Raw genomic sequence first — 17717 nt, forward strand, 5'->3', positions numbered from 1 at the left:
GTAAAGACAAGAAGGTGGGTAGACTGCACTATGGAAAAGAACATCCGACCGATTTCCGCTCTTTTCACACCTCTCCCTTTTCTCTCTTGCTTCTCAGATGACCAAGTTAATCTTAGTCCAAGTGAACCTTTTAGTTTTGAAGTAGGGCAGCGGTGAACCCCAAAACGAAGAAAGGGGTTCCGGCCTTCGCATTCCTGCAGTTCCATCTCGGCGCCAGCCGGGCGCGCAGAACTGGGGAGGGAGAGGTGCGGGCAGAAAAGGGAGGATGTCGGAAGGGTGGGAGCGGCCCTAGCGCTAACTTCCGCCCCGCCCTCCAAGCCGGGACGCCTGAAGCAGGGGGCCCGCGTAGTCTGTCCCGGGCGCTCCTCCTGGGACGCCCGCTCAACTCCCGAGTCGTCTTCAATTGGCCGCCGGGGAAACGGAAGCCGAAGCGGAGCAGTGAACCCGGAAGTGCTTCGCGGCGGAGGCCTGGGCGACTCTTTTGAATGGAATCGGGCTGATTCATCGCCGGTTCGCGGAGCCAGAGCCCGGCCGAGTCGGAGCTGCTGCTGTCGCTCTCGCCGCCGCCGCTGCGTCACCGCTGCTGGAAGACAAGGGTCCAGACCGCGGCCTCCTGCTCCGCCCGCCTTCAGGTAAGACGGGGAACGCAGGCCCCAGCGGTCCGCGGAGGCAGCCGCGCTAGGCCGCTGCCAGCGCCGTGCTTTCCTGAGTCACGTTGCTCAGCCGAGTTTCCACTGGGGGCCCGGGCGGTGAGGGTGGAGTCCAGGTTCCTTGGTCCTCCACGCTGTCTACCCGGGTCTCTGACTAAGTTAGGTCTGGATGTGGTCTTCTTCCTCCAAGCGTTTCTGCTCCGCTGAATTCACCACATCTTGGGAGCCTCTCCTCTCTATTCAGAGAGGACCCTTGGTTTTGGCTTCTGTTTGTCTGTGTTCTGTTGAAACTTACCCCTGTGTTGAAAAACTTCCCGCCAGACAGGAAACAAGGGCGAGAGAACAAAATTAACTTTCCCGTTGAATGCATGTTTGCTTTATCACTTGTGCTAACCTTAGGCCTTGACCCCTTTTCTCATGGTGTTAGGTTTTCAACTGCTTTCAGAAACAAACAAAACCCCAGAGGTGCACTGGTTTTTAACCTTGAAACTCTTTAAAACAAAGTATGGTTATTCCTGCTCTGCCTTTTAACTTTCAGTTTGTCCCACTTGAGTAGTCGCTGATGAATTGATTACATTTCCTGTTTTCAATAAAGTAGAAATCTGCTACTGTGTGTTACATCTTGGAACTTAATTTTCCTGGGGTCACTGCATTGTGTCAGGCAAAAGAAGAAAAATGTAAATTTCTCGAAGGAGTTTGAATATAAACCTAGTGACCTAAGGAAAAATTCTTGAAATTAAAATGGTATCCAAAAGTTGGGAAAGGCAAGGAAGAGGCTTTAAAAATTAGCAAGAAATGTACTTCTGTAGTGAAAATCATTTTTTTTCATTGCTCACAAAAGTATTTAGTGCTGCTGACTTAATGTTTGTGAGTAAGCAAGAAGACAGCCACTGATAATGTTGAAATAAAAAAGAACTGAATACAGTTATAGTGGAGATGATTAATATAATTAATGGTGGCCTTCTAGTCTTGTCCTATAAAGCTAGCAAGTGGCTCATTTAAAGTTTAAATTATGTTTCTTTTAAACATATAAATTTAAATGGGTTATTGTGCATTTGAAGAGATTAAGATACGCGGTGGCTCAGAATTAACTACAAGATGTGTTTAGTGAAGTGGTATTTAGTGAGAAGGCTGAATATTGTCTAGAATTTGTCCCAGGACAGAATTGCATCTGGCCAACAGAAGAAAGTTTTGAAGTCATGATCTTTCAATGAAGCCTCACCTGTTGACTTTGGGAGATTTTTTTTTTTTCCCCAAGGGGCTTGATAAATATTATATCGCTGTTCTAATTGAAAAGCTGGATTTTTAACCTGTTTGACATGGGTTTATTCCATTTTTATACTTGTCTGTAACCCTTGTGTTTAATATCTAATTTCAGAACCCATCTTTGAAAATCAATAACAAGGAGCAATTGTGCTTCTATTTAATTGTTTTAAATGTTATAGCAATGTTTGTTTCATAAGTCATTGTCCCCCTGTGAAAGCCTTACCTGAATACTTGTGATTTAGTACTCATGAACTTGTCATATACCCAGTTTGTTGCACTCATTTGACACTCATATTCTGTTTTATGATATTTTGGTGTCCCCATCTGTGAAGTGAGAATTGGATTAAATAATCTTTCCTGGCTCTAAGATAATAACAATGACAACAGTTACTGAGTACCTATGAATGTTTCAGGCACTATATTAGGTGCTTTGCATTTTTTTCTTACAACAGACTTGCAAGGAAGATATTATTCTCATTTTATAGATGAAGTCTAGAGGCTAAAAGAAGGTAACTTGTTCACATCATATAGAGGGTAGGTGATGAAGCCAGGATTCAAATCTAGGTCTGATTGCCTCCAGAGCCTTTCCGGCTCAATACTACTATTCTTTCACTCTATGTTTTTTCTATGGGTTTATATCGTGCCTCCCCAGGTAGATTGTAAATTCTTTCAGTGGAAGTCACTAAATTCCTTTGTGGCTCTGTTTCCGTATCACCTTATAAACAAGGTAAGAAACTTAAGAAAGTGAGAGAAAGAAGTTCCTAATTACTTTCCACAAATCAGACAGTAGAGGAATTAGAAATACAGTGAGATCACAAATACGGAGTAGTTAAAGGATTTAGCATCAATCTGAGAAGTAATAGTATATAACTGCAGCATGGGTTGAGGAGTAAAAAATGAAAAATGAGCTAGGAAACAGTAGAAAAACCTCAACAGATAAGGGCTTCATGATTTTGTTAGCTCAGTTGTGAGATGAAGAAGTGGAAAATCATCAGGCTTTTGAAAGTACTGATACTTATTTTGCACTTTTTTTTTACCAATTAGGATTCTAAACATTATGTGTGACATATTAGGCACAAACACTTTATTCATATTATCTCATAATGTTTTAGTTAATCAGATCATGAATAAGCTGTTGAGTCCTCTGCTTTTTGATAGGTGTAAAAACTTGGTTTAGATCCATAGACCTTTTGCATTGCTTTTATTTCTAAGCACTGGAAGTATTCTTTTATGTTCTAGTGTAACACTTTTAATTTTATGAACCCCTTTGCGAAGTTCTGCAAAATGCAAGTCCCTCTTCTCCAGTGTGATTCATTTAGTACTGTGAAACATGCCGTGTTTTGAAATTCACTAAATGGCAAACTCTATGGGAAGAAGAACCCATGCTGGATGAACTGTAGCTATGCTCAGGATGGTGGTGCTGATGACAGCAGCTAGCATTCATTGTTTACTTGCTATGTGCCAAGCATTGGTTAAATGTTGTTTATGTTCATTATCTTATTTAATTATCTAAACATCTCTATGAGGTGGATACTATCATTATCCCTATTTTGCAGATGAGGAAACTGAGCCTGAAAGAGGAAACTGACCCAAGGATACAGAGCTAAAACGTGTTAGAGCCAGTATTTGAACCCTGGCACTTAGATTGCAGGCTCATAGCTCTTAACCTCATATACCAAGAAAAACAGTCATCACCATTTACCATCTGGGTCCAGTAGACCTTTTAAAATTTCTTACACCTTTAAGTCATTTGAAGGTATATGTACCTGAAATGGACAACACTGTTGGAATGTAATTAACTGCTCATCATCCATCATGCATGAACCTGGAACATATCCATCTTATAAAGATCAGTTCCACATTTTAAACATGTCTCTACTCTAATAGGCCCCAGCTTATCTTTTCTTTTGGTTCTACTTGCACTCGCAATACTTTGTATGTGTGTATGTGTGTTAAAATATGCATATCATAAAATTTACCATTTTAACCATTTTTAGGCATACAGTTCAGTGTCATTAAGTACATTCACATTGTTGTGCAATCATCACCACCATCCATCTCCAGACCTTTTTCATCTTCCCTGATGCAATACTTTTTAAAACAAGCTTATAATTTTGTTGAAGTGGAGATGTCCATCATCTTTGCTTATGAAACATTTTTATTTTTAGATTTATAAACACCAATTAGAGTTAATCCAATTATTTTTTAAAATTTCTACATTCTTTCCTTTTACTCACCTTTGTGTACACTTCAGCATTTGTCCACTTATCAACTGTATCAACATCATAAAAGATAACAGAATATGTCATCTCTTTAGCAAAACAGGTTCTTGTTGTAAAATAGTGTATAATGAAGTCCTTGTTGAATACTAACTGGATGAGAATGTCATATTTCCTTTCTGGTCTTAGAAATATATTGTTCAACTCATTGCTCCTTTAAAAAGTAATTTTTCGAGGTAAAATTCACATAACACAAAATTAACCATTTTAAAGTGAACAGTTCAATACCATTTAGTACATTCATAATGTTGTGCAACTACCTCCTTTATGTAGTTCCAAAACATTTTCCATTCTTCTAAAGTAAAATCCCTTATCCATTAAGCAGTTTCTCCATTTTATTCCCTCCCTCAGCCCCTGGCAATCACCAACCTGCATTTTGTCTCTATGGATTTATATATTTTGGATATTTCATGTAAACGGAATCATTCAATATGTGACCTTTTGTGCATGGCTTCTTTCACATAGCATAATGTTTTGACGTTCATCCATGTTGTAACAATTACCAGTATTTCATTCCTTTTTATAGTTGAATAGTATTCCATATGTTCCATTGTATGTATATATAGAATTTGTTTATCCTTACCCCCTTTGATGGACATTTGGGCTGTTTCCACCTTTTGGCTGTTGTGAATAGTGATGCTATAAATATGCATGTACATGTTCTTGTTTTGAATACCTGTTTCAGTTCTTTTGGATATATACCTAGGAGTAGAATTTCTGGGTCATGTGGTAATTCTGTGTTGAGCTTTTTGAAGAGCTCTCAAACTGTTTCCAACAGTCATTAATTTTTAAGTTCGAGAAAATTGATATAGGATATTGTCAGTGGTCTGAGATTTTGTTTATATTAGTGGTTCTGAACTGGGATGATTTTTCCCTTCTAGGGGACATTTGGCAATGTCTGGAGACATTTTTTTAAAATTGAAGTGTAGTTGATTTACAACATTGTGTTAGTTTCAGGTGTACAGCAAAGTGATTCAGTTATATAAATATATATTTTTCAGATTATTTTCCATTATAGGTTATTACAAGATATTGAATATTGTTCCCTGTGTTATACAGCAAATCCTTATTGCTTATCTATTTTATGTATAGTAGTTTATACTGTTAATCCCATACTCCTAATTTATCCCTCCCCCACCCCCTTTCCCCTTTGGTAACCATGTTTGTTTTCTATGTGAGTCTGTTTCTGTTTTGTACATAGATTTATTTGTATTATTTTTTAGATTCCACATATAAGTGATATTATATAATTTTTATCTTTCTCTGTCTGACTCACTTCATTTAGTATGATAATCTCTGGGTCCATCTATGTTGCTGCAAATGGCAATGTTTCATTCTTTTTTATAGCTGAGTAATATTCCATTGTGTATATGTACCACATGTTCTTGAACCAGTCATCTGTTGATGGACACTTGGGTTGCTTCCATGTCTTGGGTATTGTAAATAGTGCTGCTATGAACATTGTGGTACATGTATCTTTTCTAATTAAGCGTTTTCATCTTTTCCGGATATATGCCCAGGAGCGGGATTGCTGGATTATATGGTAGCTTTATTTTTAGTTTTTTAAGAAACCTCCATATTGTTTTCCATAACAGCTGTACCAGTTTACATTCCCACCAACAGGGTAGGAGGGTTCCCTCTTTGGAGACAGTTTTGATTATCACGGCTGGTGGCATGCAGTGCGTAGAGGCCAGGGATGCTGCTAAACATCCTATAATGCCCAAGACAGCCCCCTACAATAAAAAATTATTTGGTTCTGAATGTCAGTAGCGCCAAAGAAACCTTGGCTTATGTCAGGTTTGTTATCATTAGAGTGCTGTTACTTGTTTCTTTCCATTCACCTTGTGATTCTCTAATAATTGGGAAACATTTTTTCTCTGTCAGTTTTCTCTTTGCCATTATGGGAGGAAAATGAAGAATTCTGAATTCTCAACTGTGTTCAATGAAAGCTAAAAAAAAGACTGCAAAGATGATGTCTCCAGTCTTTTATATCTTTTTGAAAGATGAAGCAGTGCTTTGGGCAGCACAATAAAAACTGAAGGATGATGCAATGGCTATAATTTATTTCACTCTTGCATCATTTGGGATGATTGTTACCATTCTTCCATTTTCTTATTATTTTAGTCTTTTTTGGCATAGTTGGGAATAACTGATTAAGACATGACGAAGTAATTCCTAGGATAATGAAATAACAAACCTTAAAGATATAGGAAAATTAACCACTAAGATTCCACAGTATGTTATAGATTTCTAATAATGTGCAATGAACCTATATGGTAATTGCTCAATAGAATGAATTTTGTTCTATTTAAAAAATGAATAAATCTTCTTTGTTCTTTAAAACACCTCTAGAAAGACTGAAAGTCATGAAATGTCAATCTTTACATATAATTAGAACAGAAAAGAAACTTTAGAAACAAAATTTGGATAGGGGTAATCACTATGCTCTATAGCTCCCTTGGATGGTATTTCATTCTGTACTCTCAGGAAATGGTAATTAAAAATCAATTTTGATTTCTATTTTGTTTTTAGGAATTTTGCTTCTTTTAAAGCTCTTGGTGTATTTCCCTCCTTAGTTCTCAAAATAATTGTATCTTATTTTATTTACTTTTTTTTAGGAGAGAAAAAAAATAAAAATAAAAACTTGGGAAAAACTATACCTGCCAGTATTAGCAAGAGCTTGAGTTAAGAAGAAATTTGTCAAACTCAGCAAATTGAAGCTTAACACCACAAGAGTTGTAGTTACTGACCAGGTGAGCATTAAGAATAGATTTTACTTTTATCTATCCTTACAGGATATGTCATAAAGATGTTATGAAAATGTATCAGTTTTAGCACACATCAAAAGCCCAGATTGAGGGGCTCATGATAGTCATTTAGATAACTAGCATTTTTGTCCTTGTCTGCTTTCTAGAAACTTTTTTTAAAGTAGTATGATTTAGAACATTTATCGATGTATTTCATTCAAAATGTTAGTATTTTTATTGAACCTTATTATCTTAAAATATTTAGTTTGTTAAATTTTTTCCTGTTTGCTGAGACATCTAATTTTGTTAAAAACACAGATTTGACCTGCCAGATTTTCTTTCCCTCTGCTCCTCACATTGCTCATGTATATTCACAGCATCTGGAGTCTGTGTAAAGTTATCAGAAACAACACAGGGGGAATAGATAAACTGAACACAGCTGGGAATTGACTTTGGCCTGGAATATATAGAATGTCTAAAGTTTTTTTTTCCCCATTTGTTCTTTACGTTTGTAAACTTGAACTAGGCCAAAAGAATTTTTTTGAAGGGGGTAATATATTGTAGAGGAATAAACGTATTTTATATTTTAAAATACACAGGGTTTTGTTTTGTTTTCAGTCTACAGCCTTTAAAAAGTGGCATGTATCGAATGCCATGTTTGAGTTGAGGAATTTTAATAAGAATTTGATGGAGATTTTATTTGTAAATGTTGCTATTAGGAGGGTGAGTTAAGGTTATAAAGTAGAAATTTTGTTTGGACTATCCAGTTTTCTTATGTGCCTTTTCATTTTTTAAAATGAGTTTATCTGTTGTCAGTCTCACAAACTTGTGGAGTGAAACAAGCCAGACAACATATATTATTTTGTTACATAAAATTCAAGAACAACAGAAGTGATCTGTGCTGTTGGAAGTTGGAATTCTACCTTTGCAGGGTGGTAGAGACTAGGAAGGGGATACGAGAGTTTCTTAGGTGCAGACAAGGTTCTCTTTCTTCATCTTGGTGGTGGTTATGGTGGTGTGTTCACTTTGTACAGGTTCCATGGCTGTATCATTTGTGCACTTTTCTAAATATGGACTTGAATGAAGTTTGCTGTACCAACAGTGTTAAATATTCACAGGATTAAATTGTTTGCAGGATTCAACAAATATAATTAGGCAGTAATGTAATGATCATAAGTACATTATTAAAAAGTTTGTATAGCTGGTCTAACTAGTAAAACAACATGGACAAATGACTAAAGTAATCTGTTAGCATTTAATTTAGAATATAATTTGTGGTAATACCATTTTCTAAAGCATACACCTAGGAAGAAGAGGAATTTTAAGGCATAGTAGCAATTTTTAAGTAGAAAAAATGCTTCATTGTCATGTTTAAAGTATTTAGTTGTACTAATATTAATTTTTATAATTTGATTACTCCTTTTTGTGTATTTGTGGCCATACTAGTACCCTTGTTGTTTTTTCCTTTGATTTCTTCTGTGAATTTTTCAAGCTTATAAGAATATCTTCTGTAGTTATTCCAGACATAAAAAACAAATCAGATTGATATTTCAAAGTTAATTCTCTTTGTACTGATTAACTCGAAAATTGTAATTGAGAACAGCAGCCAAATTTCCTTAGTGAAAAAGGTGTACATCTTTACAGTGTCTGAAATAATGCAAACTATCTGTGTGGATTCTAGAACACTATCTTAATGCATTTAATGCAATATTACTTTATATTTCTTTTAGTATAATGAGTTCGTTTTTAAAAAGCCTTTGATGCTAATTCAGAGATCCATAATCTGCTCACAATGTCTTTCACATGTAGTTTTGATGATAACTGACAAGCTGTAAGTTAATTAGCACAGAACTTACTAATGAGGATGTTAAAATTTAATTTAAAAGTGAGGATTTTTATTTGTACACTCTGGACAAATTGAAGGAAATTCAATCATACATATGATAAGCATTTCAGGCACTTTTTCCTCATTCAGGTACTTTATTAGGTAACAATAAGAAAATATAATTAACTTAATGATAGCAAAGTTTTGAAAGTATGCTAAGATTGCTTGTCTTTAAAACTGGGGATAACCCAAAACCAAAGCAGTAAAATAAGGTCTGTTAATTAGCATGGAAGACAGCTTCTTGAATTAATATGTGGTGTTAATTAACAGGAAGTCTGATGTTGTGTTGTAATTACCACCAATATTTTTGACATACTGAGTGACTGAAGGTGAATTATGTAGATAGCAATTGAGTAAACACTTTTGTGCTTAGGAACGTTTTTCTTTGTTTCTGTTTTCTAGAAATATGGACAGACTTCTTAGACTTGGAGGAGGTATGCCTGGACTGGGCCAGGTTAGTATATAGACTCTAAGTGTTTCTTTGTGTGTAAACTATAAGCCTTTCACTAGTTATCCAAAGAGAAAGAAATCAGTCCCAAGAAAATCGCCTCACAGATAACCTTATGGTAAGAAGCTTCCCTTACTGCTGGTTACTGTATTCCAACACTAAATAACTTGTGGAGAAAATGTTCTATTTTCTTAGTTTAATTTTCTCCTAGGAATAAGAATTTTATCTATTTGCTTTGATTTAAACTTTTGGGATATGCGAGATTATCAAACTTGCCTTTTGGTTAAAAAAAAAAAAAAGACTCAAAGTATCTTATTTCTGGGTTTACAGTGTAGACTTTAAAAGTAACACATGAAAAAGTAAACATGGCATACTCTTGGCAAGATCCAGAAAACCTATAGAATGTATGTACAATCTTAACACTGATAAATTCCTTCTAGTAATTATGATACATGGATGAATTAATAAGTAATACCTCTCTTTTCTTTAAATTTGGTATATATGGTTTCTTTTACATTCTTATTAAAATTAAGTGAATTTTCAGTTGTTTTAATATTATAATCTGTCTTGTTCCATACTGTTGGGGCAGATGGCCTCCAGATAGATTTCTATCTCAGGGTATTCTCTCTGCTTTCAGCTAAAGAAGAAATTTCTGCCTCTTTTGAATTCTACACTGATTATCTTTCCAGTCCTCCATTCACAAAAGAGATGACTGTGTTAGACTTTTATGTAATGTATTTTATGTCCAAATTTTGGGACTATTTTTATAACCCACCTTAAGAACACTTTTAGTTGTCAGCTTTTTCCTATTTCCATATCACTGTCAATGACTTGTCTTCCTTTATTCAAAGTAGTCTAATATTTTGACTATTAAGAAATAGTTTTGTTTGAGATTTCATGAAATTTTCAATGTTTTGTAGGTACTTTTACAAGGGTCTATCATGGCTTATGACTAATAAACCTTTTCCTTTTAGAAAGTTGAAATCATCTTGTGATCCTATATTGCATCCTTGCACAGACTTCAGTTATTTTTCGTTTACTTTTGTTAGTTTTTTTTTTTTTAAGCAGTGAGGTTTATTTATTTATTTATTTATTGGCTGCGTTGGGTCTTCGTTGCTGCACGCGGGCTTTCCCTAGTTGTGGTGAGCGAGGGCTACTCTTCATTGCGGCACGCGGGCTTCTCATTGCGGTGGCTTCTCTTGTTGCAGAGCACGGGCTCTAGGTGTGCGGGCTTCAGTAGTTGTGCCGCGTGGGCTCAGTAGTTGTGGTGCACGGGCTCTAGGGCACGGGCTCAGTAGTTTGGCTCGCAGGCTCGAGAGCGCAGGCTCAGTAGTTGTGGTGCACAGGCTTAGTTGCTCCGCGGCATGTGGGATCTTCCCTAACCAGGGATTGAACCCATGTCCCCTGCATTGGCAGGCGGATTCTTAACCACTGTGCCACCAGGGAAGCCCCTACTTTTGTTAGTTTTGAATATTTCTCATGTTCCTTTACTGTAAGCGTGTTTCTTCATGATTCTTCATTTTTGTAAGATCTGTGTAATACATTCTCTTAAGAGGCCTAAGCCTCTCTGAACTTGACCCTTCTAAAGCTGCTTCCATACATTTGCAAACATTCTAGGTAGCTTCTAGAATTTCCCTAATTCATTCTGAAATTAGCAATAACAATGTGTAGGCATATGAAAGTGTCAGAAGTGAACTGAGGTGGTATGTAGATACTGCACATTTACCTGCAAATTACAGGTAAAGATGTTGCCTTAGTAGAATTCTTAAGGGAAGTTGCATCAAATTTAAATACCAAAATAACTTTTTCCTTAAGTAGTAGATGCAGTAAATTATATATCCGTGCCAGAAATCCATGCTGGGAAATTGTTGGACATGAAATAATGGGTTGACTGACCACTGATTGAGTTACATCATATCTCAATGACCACTGCAAACCTTTGCATTGAGTGGAAAACCAAGTGTTGGTTCAATAACCTGTCCTTGGTTTCGGATAATTTAATCAGCACGTGTCCCCCCCTCAGTTTGTATTCTTATTTGAACTTAAAAATGTGTTGCCTGAGAATCTGATATTTCATGTGTTTCATCTTCCTGATTAGATGACAGACTCTCAAGAGAATGATTTATGGGGTTCTTATTTCTGTGTTACCTCCTTTATCAAATACTGGGTGTTCAATGATTACATTTTTTCTTAAAATTTTATTTTACTCTTGTTCTAAACTAATTTGACAAATGGATACGATGTTACTTCTAAAACATGAAATGTTAAGTGTATTATTTTTTAATAAACAGGAAAAAAGTTAAGTGTATTGTTTATTTTTTAATTTTTTAAAAATTTTTGGCCGCGGCGCATGGCATGCGGGATCTTAGTTCCCCAACCGGGGATCGAACCTGCACCCCTGTGGTGGAAGTGGGGAGTCTTAGCCACTGGACCACCAGGGAAGTCCCGAGTGTATTGTTTATTTTTAATAAAAAGTCAAAGATCTTTGGATTGATAATAGCTACTCTTTCCATTAGATAATGCGTAGCAGCCAATGAAAGTAGAAAGGAGATAGAAGTTGTTTTATCCCTCCAAAAATCAATGGGAAATGTTACTATCTTACCATATAATATAAAAGTGAGAATTTCCTCATAAATAGGGGCAGGTTACTTGCTGTTAACTTTGCAGATGGCTCTTTTAAGACATGGAAATAGTAGCAGAACAGGGTTTTCCATCCATTCTACTGACTCAACTTTCTTTGACTAGAAATGACCTTTCTCTTTTCCATGGCTAATGCTTTGACTTATTCTCTGATCCCATCCTCTCTTGAAACCTTGCTCATCTCCACTGACCCCTTCCTCCGCCTACAAAGATGTTTAAGTGTCCTGTATCCCAAAAACAACAGAACTTCACTGCATTCTGCCATTAAACCTTTTCTTCCATTTATTCCAAGAATTCCTGAAATAATAGCTTATACTCACATATTCTACCTCCTTACCTCCATTGACTCTCATGAGATTGTATTCTGGCCTCCTCCTTCATTACTGTACTGGAATTGTTCAAATTGCCAAGTCTATTGGCCTACTTTTAGTTCTTTTTTCACTAGACTTTAATATATCACACTGTTCACAATGTCTTTCTTAAGACTTTTTCTTCCATTAGCTTTATCATGGTACTTTTTCCTAGTTCTTCATTATGGTATGCATACCTATAAAACAACTTAAAGTTTTTCTTAAATATTACATTTTTAAATGTTAATACGTGAACAGTAGCAGGCTAAAATCATTAAATCTGTCCACAATCCCCTACTTCAATCTAACTTATCAGTAGTGAAGCAGAAACAGATGTTTTATTAGAACTATTAAAATTTGTAAACAAATAGCTATTATTTCAAATGTGTGTTTTTATTTACTTTGCTGAAGTGCTTTTGAACTTGAAATTACTGAAAGATGTGAGATGATTGTATTAAAAGTATTTACTGCTGTAATTTGACTGCTCGGTTGTCTTCATAACTATCCCAACTTAGGTCTTGGCAACTAAACTATTTCCAAAAGCAGTCAAGACTAAACCCAACAGATGGGCCTAGCCAAAGCATAGTCTGCAGTATCTAAAAGTTTTCTTTTTTAATAGTTTAATGATAGTTATTTTATTTATTTATATTTTGGCCATGCCACGTGATTTGCGGGATCTTAGTTCCCCAACCAGGGTTCGAACCCGTGTTCCCTGAAGTGGAAGCTTGGAGTTCTGACCAATGGACCGCTAGGGAATTCCATCTAAAAGTTTTTGTTTAAGTCTCTTGGTCCATTTTAGCTTTAGAAAGAGTCAAGATAAGCTTAAAAGTAAATGAAACTTAAGTAAAATGTCAATGACATTTATTATCTCGTCTTGTATTTACATTCTTTAGGCCAGTATTTTGAGTTTTTATGTGTTGGGTGTTATGCTATAGGGAACACCAAGGTAAACAAGAGCATTGTTACTTAATCTAGGGACCTAACATTCTAGTAGACACACAGCAGTTATGTTTCAAGTGCCTGGCACATATTAACTACTTTGAATTAGCCAATACTAGTGCTTATCGTAAATAATGTGATTTGTAGAGGATGTGGTACTTAATTTTTTTCCCAAAAAAGGAAAGTGAGACTGAATTGAGGAAATGATGCTTGAGCTAAATTTTGGAATATAGCCAACACATATTGAGAAAGGCCTGGAGAATAGGTGATGTGAGGGGAAATAATGGGAAAAGAAGATGGTAAGGGAGTTTGGAGTAGATTATAAAAGGTACTGAATGCCATTTTTAGTGATTTTTACTTTTTCCCCAGTAAGTGTTGTACTTTAATGAAGATTTTTTTTAAGCAGAGCTGTGGGATAACTGAATCTGTGTTTTTGAAAAGTAATTCTAGTGGTAGTTTGAAGAATAGGTAGGAGGAAAGAGTTTGAAGGTAAAGTCATCAGTTATATGAAATATTTTTGTCCTTTAACCTTCGAGGTACATAGTAGGGTTATACTTTTCCATCATTTTTGAACTTAGCCTGCTCATGATTTTGCTTTGGCCAATGGAGTGTGAGTTGGAAATTAACAGGTCACTTTTAGGTGGAAGCTTTAAGAATCAGTGTGTGATTTGCCTGCCCTGGTAATCAAGGAAGCATGGAAATGGAATCTCCCTTAACTGAGAGAGAGTGACATACAACCTGCAAGTCAGAAATCCTATGATTTTTGTGTGAAATTCCCTAATTTTTTTAGTCTCTGGTTTTTAAGAAACATGATATAGGCAAAACTAAGCACAAACCAAAAACATATGTGTTGCCTGTAAGTTATCAGATTGTACCTTTCTAACACAGACCTCAGTAAATTTCAGATGCAAAAATAAGGGAAAATACTATATGTGAGTGGTCAGAGAAGGCTTTCTGAAAGTGGTGAGATGTAAGCTACATTTTGAAGGATTATTTCAGGTCGCTAGACTTAAAAAAATAACTTCATGAATTGGATATGATCTATTTTATTTGTTATAACTCCCAAATCCACACAGTATACAGATTTTATATTTATAACCAATAACTATTTTTTTGGTTTCTGTTATGAGTCTTGGAATAGAAATGTTCTTTCAGTTATCTGTCTATCAGATTTTGGTCTAACATTTTATAGAAAGAATTAATTTAACATAGTAATGGGGGAAAATGCCTGGAATAAATGAAGAAATAATAAACTTTCATGAATGATGAGTCTCAGTATCACATGCCAGTTATCTCCAGTTAATCATAAATTCAATGCAGTTCCAATAAAAATATCAACCAGAATTTTCATGGAATTAGGAAACTGATTCTAAAATTCATATAGGAGAAAAAAAATCCAAGAATAGCAAATAAATTCTTAGAAAGGAAAAAGAAACTGCTCTACCAAATATCAAAATATATTTTAATGCTGTGTGACTCAAGTAGTGTTATATTGGTATAGAAATAGTCAGGTAGATCAGCATAATCAGATAGAAAGTCCAGAAATAGACTCATGCATATATGGGAGCTTGATTTATAATAGAGATGGTATTAAAAATTAGTGGGGAAGGAGAGGCCTGTTCATTAAATGATGCTGAAGCAAGTGGCTTTCTATATGGGGGGAAAACTAATATTAGATTCTTACATTATTCCGTACACAAAAATGTATATCAGATGTATTGAAGACCTACCTGTGAAGACTAAACTTTATAATTTTGGAAGACACACCTATTAGGATGGCTATTATCCAAAAATATGTAGCAAATAAACAACTGTTGGTGAGAGTGTAGAGAAATCCTTGTGCATTGCTGGTAGGAATGTAAAATTGTGTGATCTCTGTGGAAAATGCTATGGTGGTTCCTCAAAAAATTAAACAGAATTGCCATATGATCCAGCAATTCATGTCTGGGTATATACCCCAAAGAATTGAAAGTAGGGAGTCAGATATTTGTACAGCCATTTCATAGCAGCATTATTTGCAATAGCCAAAAAGTGGAAGCAACTTGTATTTATTGATGGTTGAGTGGATAAAGTGTGGTGTATTAAAACTGTGGAATATTATTCAGCCTTAAAAAGGAAGGAAGTTCTGACACATGCTATGACATTGATGAACCTTGAAGACATTATGCTGAGTGAAATTAGCCAGTCACAAAAGGACAAATATTTTATGATTCCACTTAAATGAGTTACTAGAGTAGTCTGATTCATAGAGACAAAAAGTAGAATGGTGGTTGCCAGGAGTTGGGGGTTGTAGTGGAATGGGGAGTTGGTGTTTAATGGTACAGAGTTTCACTTTGGGAAGATGAAAGTTCTGTAGATAGATAGTGCTGATGATTGCACAACAATGTGAATGTACTTAATGCCACAGAATTGTACACTGAAAAATGGTTAAAATGGTAAATTTTATGTTATGTATATTTTACCACAATAAGAAATTCAATTACCATATCTCTGTAATGAGAGTAACAATATCTACTGCAGATGATTCTTATAAGGATTAAATAAACTAACCCGTGACCATGTCCGACACACAGTACATAGCCCCAAAAAATATTTTTTGGAAGAAAATTTCGTCCTCTATGACCTCAAAATAGGAAAGCAGAACTCAAAAGAGAAGATTAGTAATTTGACTACCTCAATACATTACTAACTCTTGCCCTAACAAAGACAATAGAAACAAACTTAAAAGACAAGTAGTAGAGCAAGAGATGTTTGCGACACGTTCATTCACACACATTTAGTGGAACCATAAATCAGTAACACAAAAAGGACCCAGAGGAAAAAAGATCATAAAATGATAATCTGTAGAACAAGATTTGCCAACAAACATGAAAAGATACTCAACCTCACCGTATATCAGGGAAATGAAAAGTAAAACAAGTATTAGATTGGTTTTTTAAACAAAAGTTTGTTGTTTTAAGTGTTAATGAAGACTTGGAGAAGCAAGAATTCTCATGGAAGCCTTTTTCCTTAGGGTTGGTGTGGGTGTGGCAGTTTGGATTACTGAAAAATTGCAAAGTACTTAAGTGTCTATCTGTGCCAAAATGCATTATGATGGAATATTATGCAGCAGTTAAAATGAACTAGATTCTATATCGCAATATGCATAATAGACCTTACAAACATATTAAGAGAAAATTTCAGGTTGTAGATATATACATACAATATGAAAGCATTAATGCTAATTTTAAAAACATAGAATAACTTTTTTTTAAGGGCATGTAACTTTAGTAAAAGTATTACAAGTTCTATAGCAGCACTGTCCAATAGAACTTTATGCTGTGAAGGAAATGTTCTATATCTGTGCTAATACAATAGCTATCAGCCACATGTGGCTATTAAGCCTTTGAAATGTGACTAGAACAAGTGAAGAACTGAATTTTAAATTTTATTTAATTTTAATTTTAATTAACTTAAATTTTGTAGCCACATGTAGCTGTTGAGTCCATGATAATGTGCCTAGTGTGACTGAAGAACTGAATTTTTAATTTTACTTAAATTTAAATAGTCACATGTAGATAGTGGCTACCATATTGTATAACACATAACACATGCCTGGATAACTCATACCAAATTCATGAGAAGGGAGGGAGACAAAAGGAATTTCCACTTCATAAATAATGTTCTCTCTTTTTAATGAACAACCACAAAAATTAAAGCAAAAGAACAAGTCAGTGAATAACATTAAATAACATTTTCCTTTAGTAAAACTTTTTTTAAAAAGCTGCCAAGTAAAACATAATCAGAAATTCATTTTATTTTTCAGTACTTTTTTTCATGCCTTACTTAGACATTCCATATTCTCCTTGGAGTTGAAGAGGGTAACACTATAGCAGTTGCCAGAGACTAGATCATGCAGGGCCTTGTAGAAAATTCTCTTCCAAGTGAGTTGGGAGGTTGTTAGAGATTTTTGAGCAAAGGAGTTATGCTCATCATACTTCCATTTTTAAAGAACCTGGATACTCTGGAGATGAGACTTAAGGCAAGAATGGAAGCGGAGACATGAAGCTACTACGGTACTGTTTTAAAATAAATTACAGATTATGATTTATTTTTATTGTGTATTTATCTACTGGAAAGATTCTGGTGTGGCTTCAGCCACATTTGAAATAAAACCTTTATTTACTGCTGGTGCAGTAGCATGAAAATGAGCAGGTGTTTACAAAAGGCTTTTTATGAGTTCTCTTTATGTTCCTGAGCTCTGTAACCTGTCTGTATTGACAGTTTTTACATACTGATGGGTGCTTCTGGTTACCTTTTTCCCCCCTTTGATTCTTTGAGTATCCTGATGTGATCCTCTGAACATTTACAAAGAGCCTTTCTAAACGTTGTTAGATTAATTTGGCCATTTTTGTTCCTATTGAGAAATAGGGAAGGGTCAAGAAATTTTAATTCTTTTATTTCTTTGCTTAACTACAAATAAATAGTGATTTTGCTTTAGAAACAAAGGAAAAATACAAAATGCTTTTAATTT

General features: G+C 35.3%; 1 protein-coding gene across 2 annotated transcripts in view; it reads left to right on the forward strand.

Annotated features, from left to right (window-relative positions):
• Window positions 1–312: 312 nt before the first annotated feature.
• The window catches only part of PSMD14 (proteasome 26S subunit, non-ATPase 14), a 90891-nt gene continuing 73486 nt past the window's right edge, over window positions 313–17717 (forward strand). The window contains exons 1-3 of one of the 2 annotated variants that reach the window (XM_036857266.1): window positions 320–632; window positions 6814–6948; window positions 9230–9281. In XM_036857266.1, coding sequence (XP_036713161.1) covers window positions 9234–9281 — 48 coding nt within the window. In that variant the 5' untranslated portion in view covers window positions 320–632; window positions 6814–6948; window positions 9230–9233. Of the gene's footprint in view, window positions 633–6813; window positions 6949–9229; window positions 9282–17717 lie in introns of both variants that reach the window. The other variant, XM_036857268.1, reaches the window with a different exon arrangement.

The sequence above is a fragment of the Balaenoptera musculus genome, chromosome 7 (assembly GCF_009873245.2).
Source record: "Balaenoptera musculus isolate JJ_BM4_2016_0621 chromosome 7, mBalMus1.pri.v3, whole genome shotgun sequence".
Lineage (NCBI taxonomy): Eukaryota > Metazoa > Chordata > Mammalia > Artiodactyla > Balaenopteridae > Balaenoptera > Balaenoptera musculus.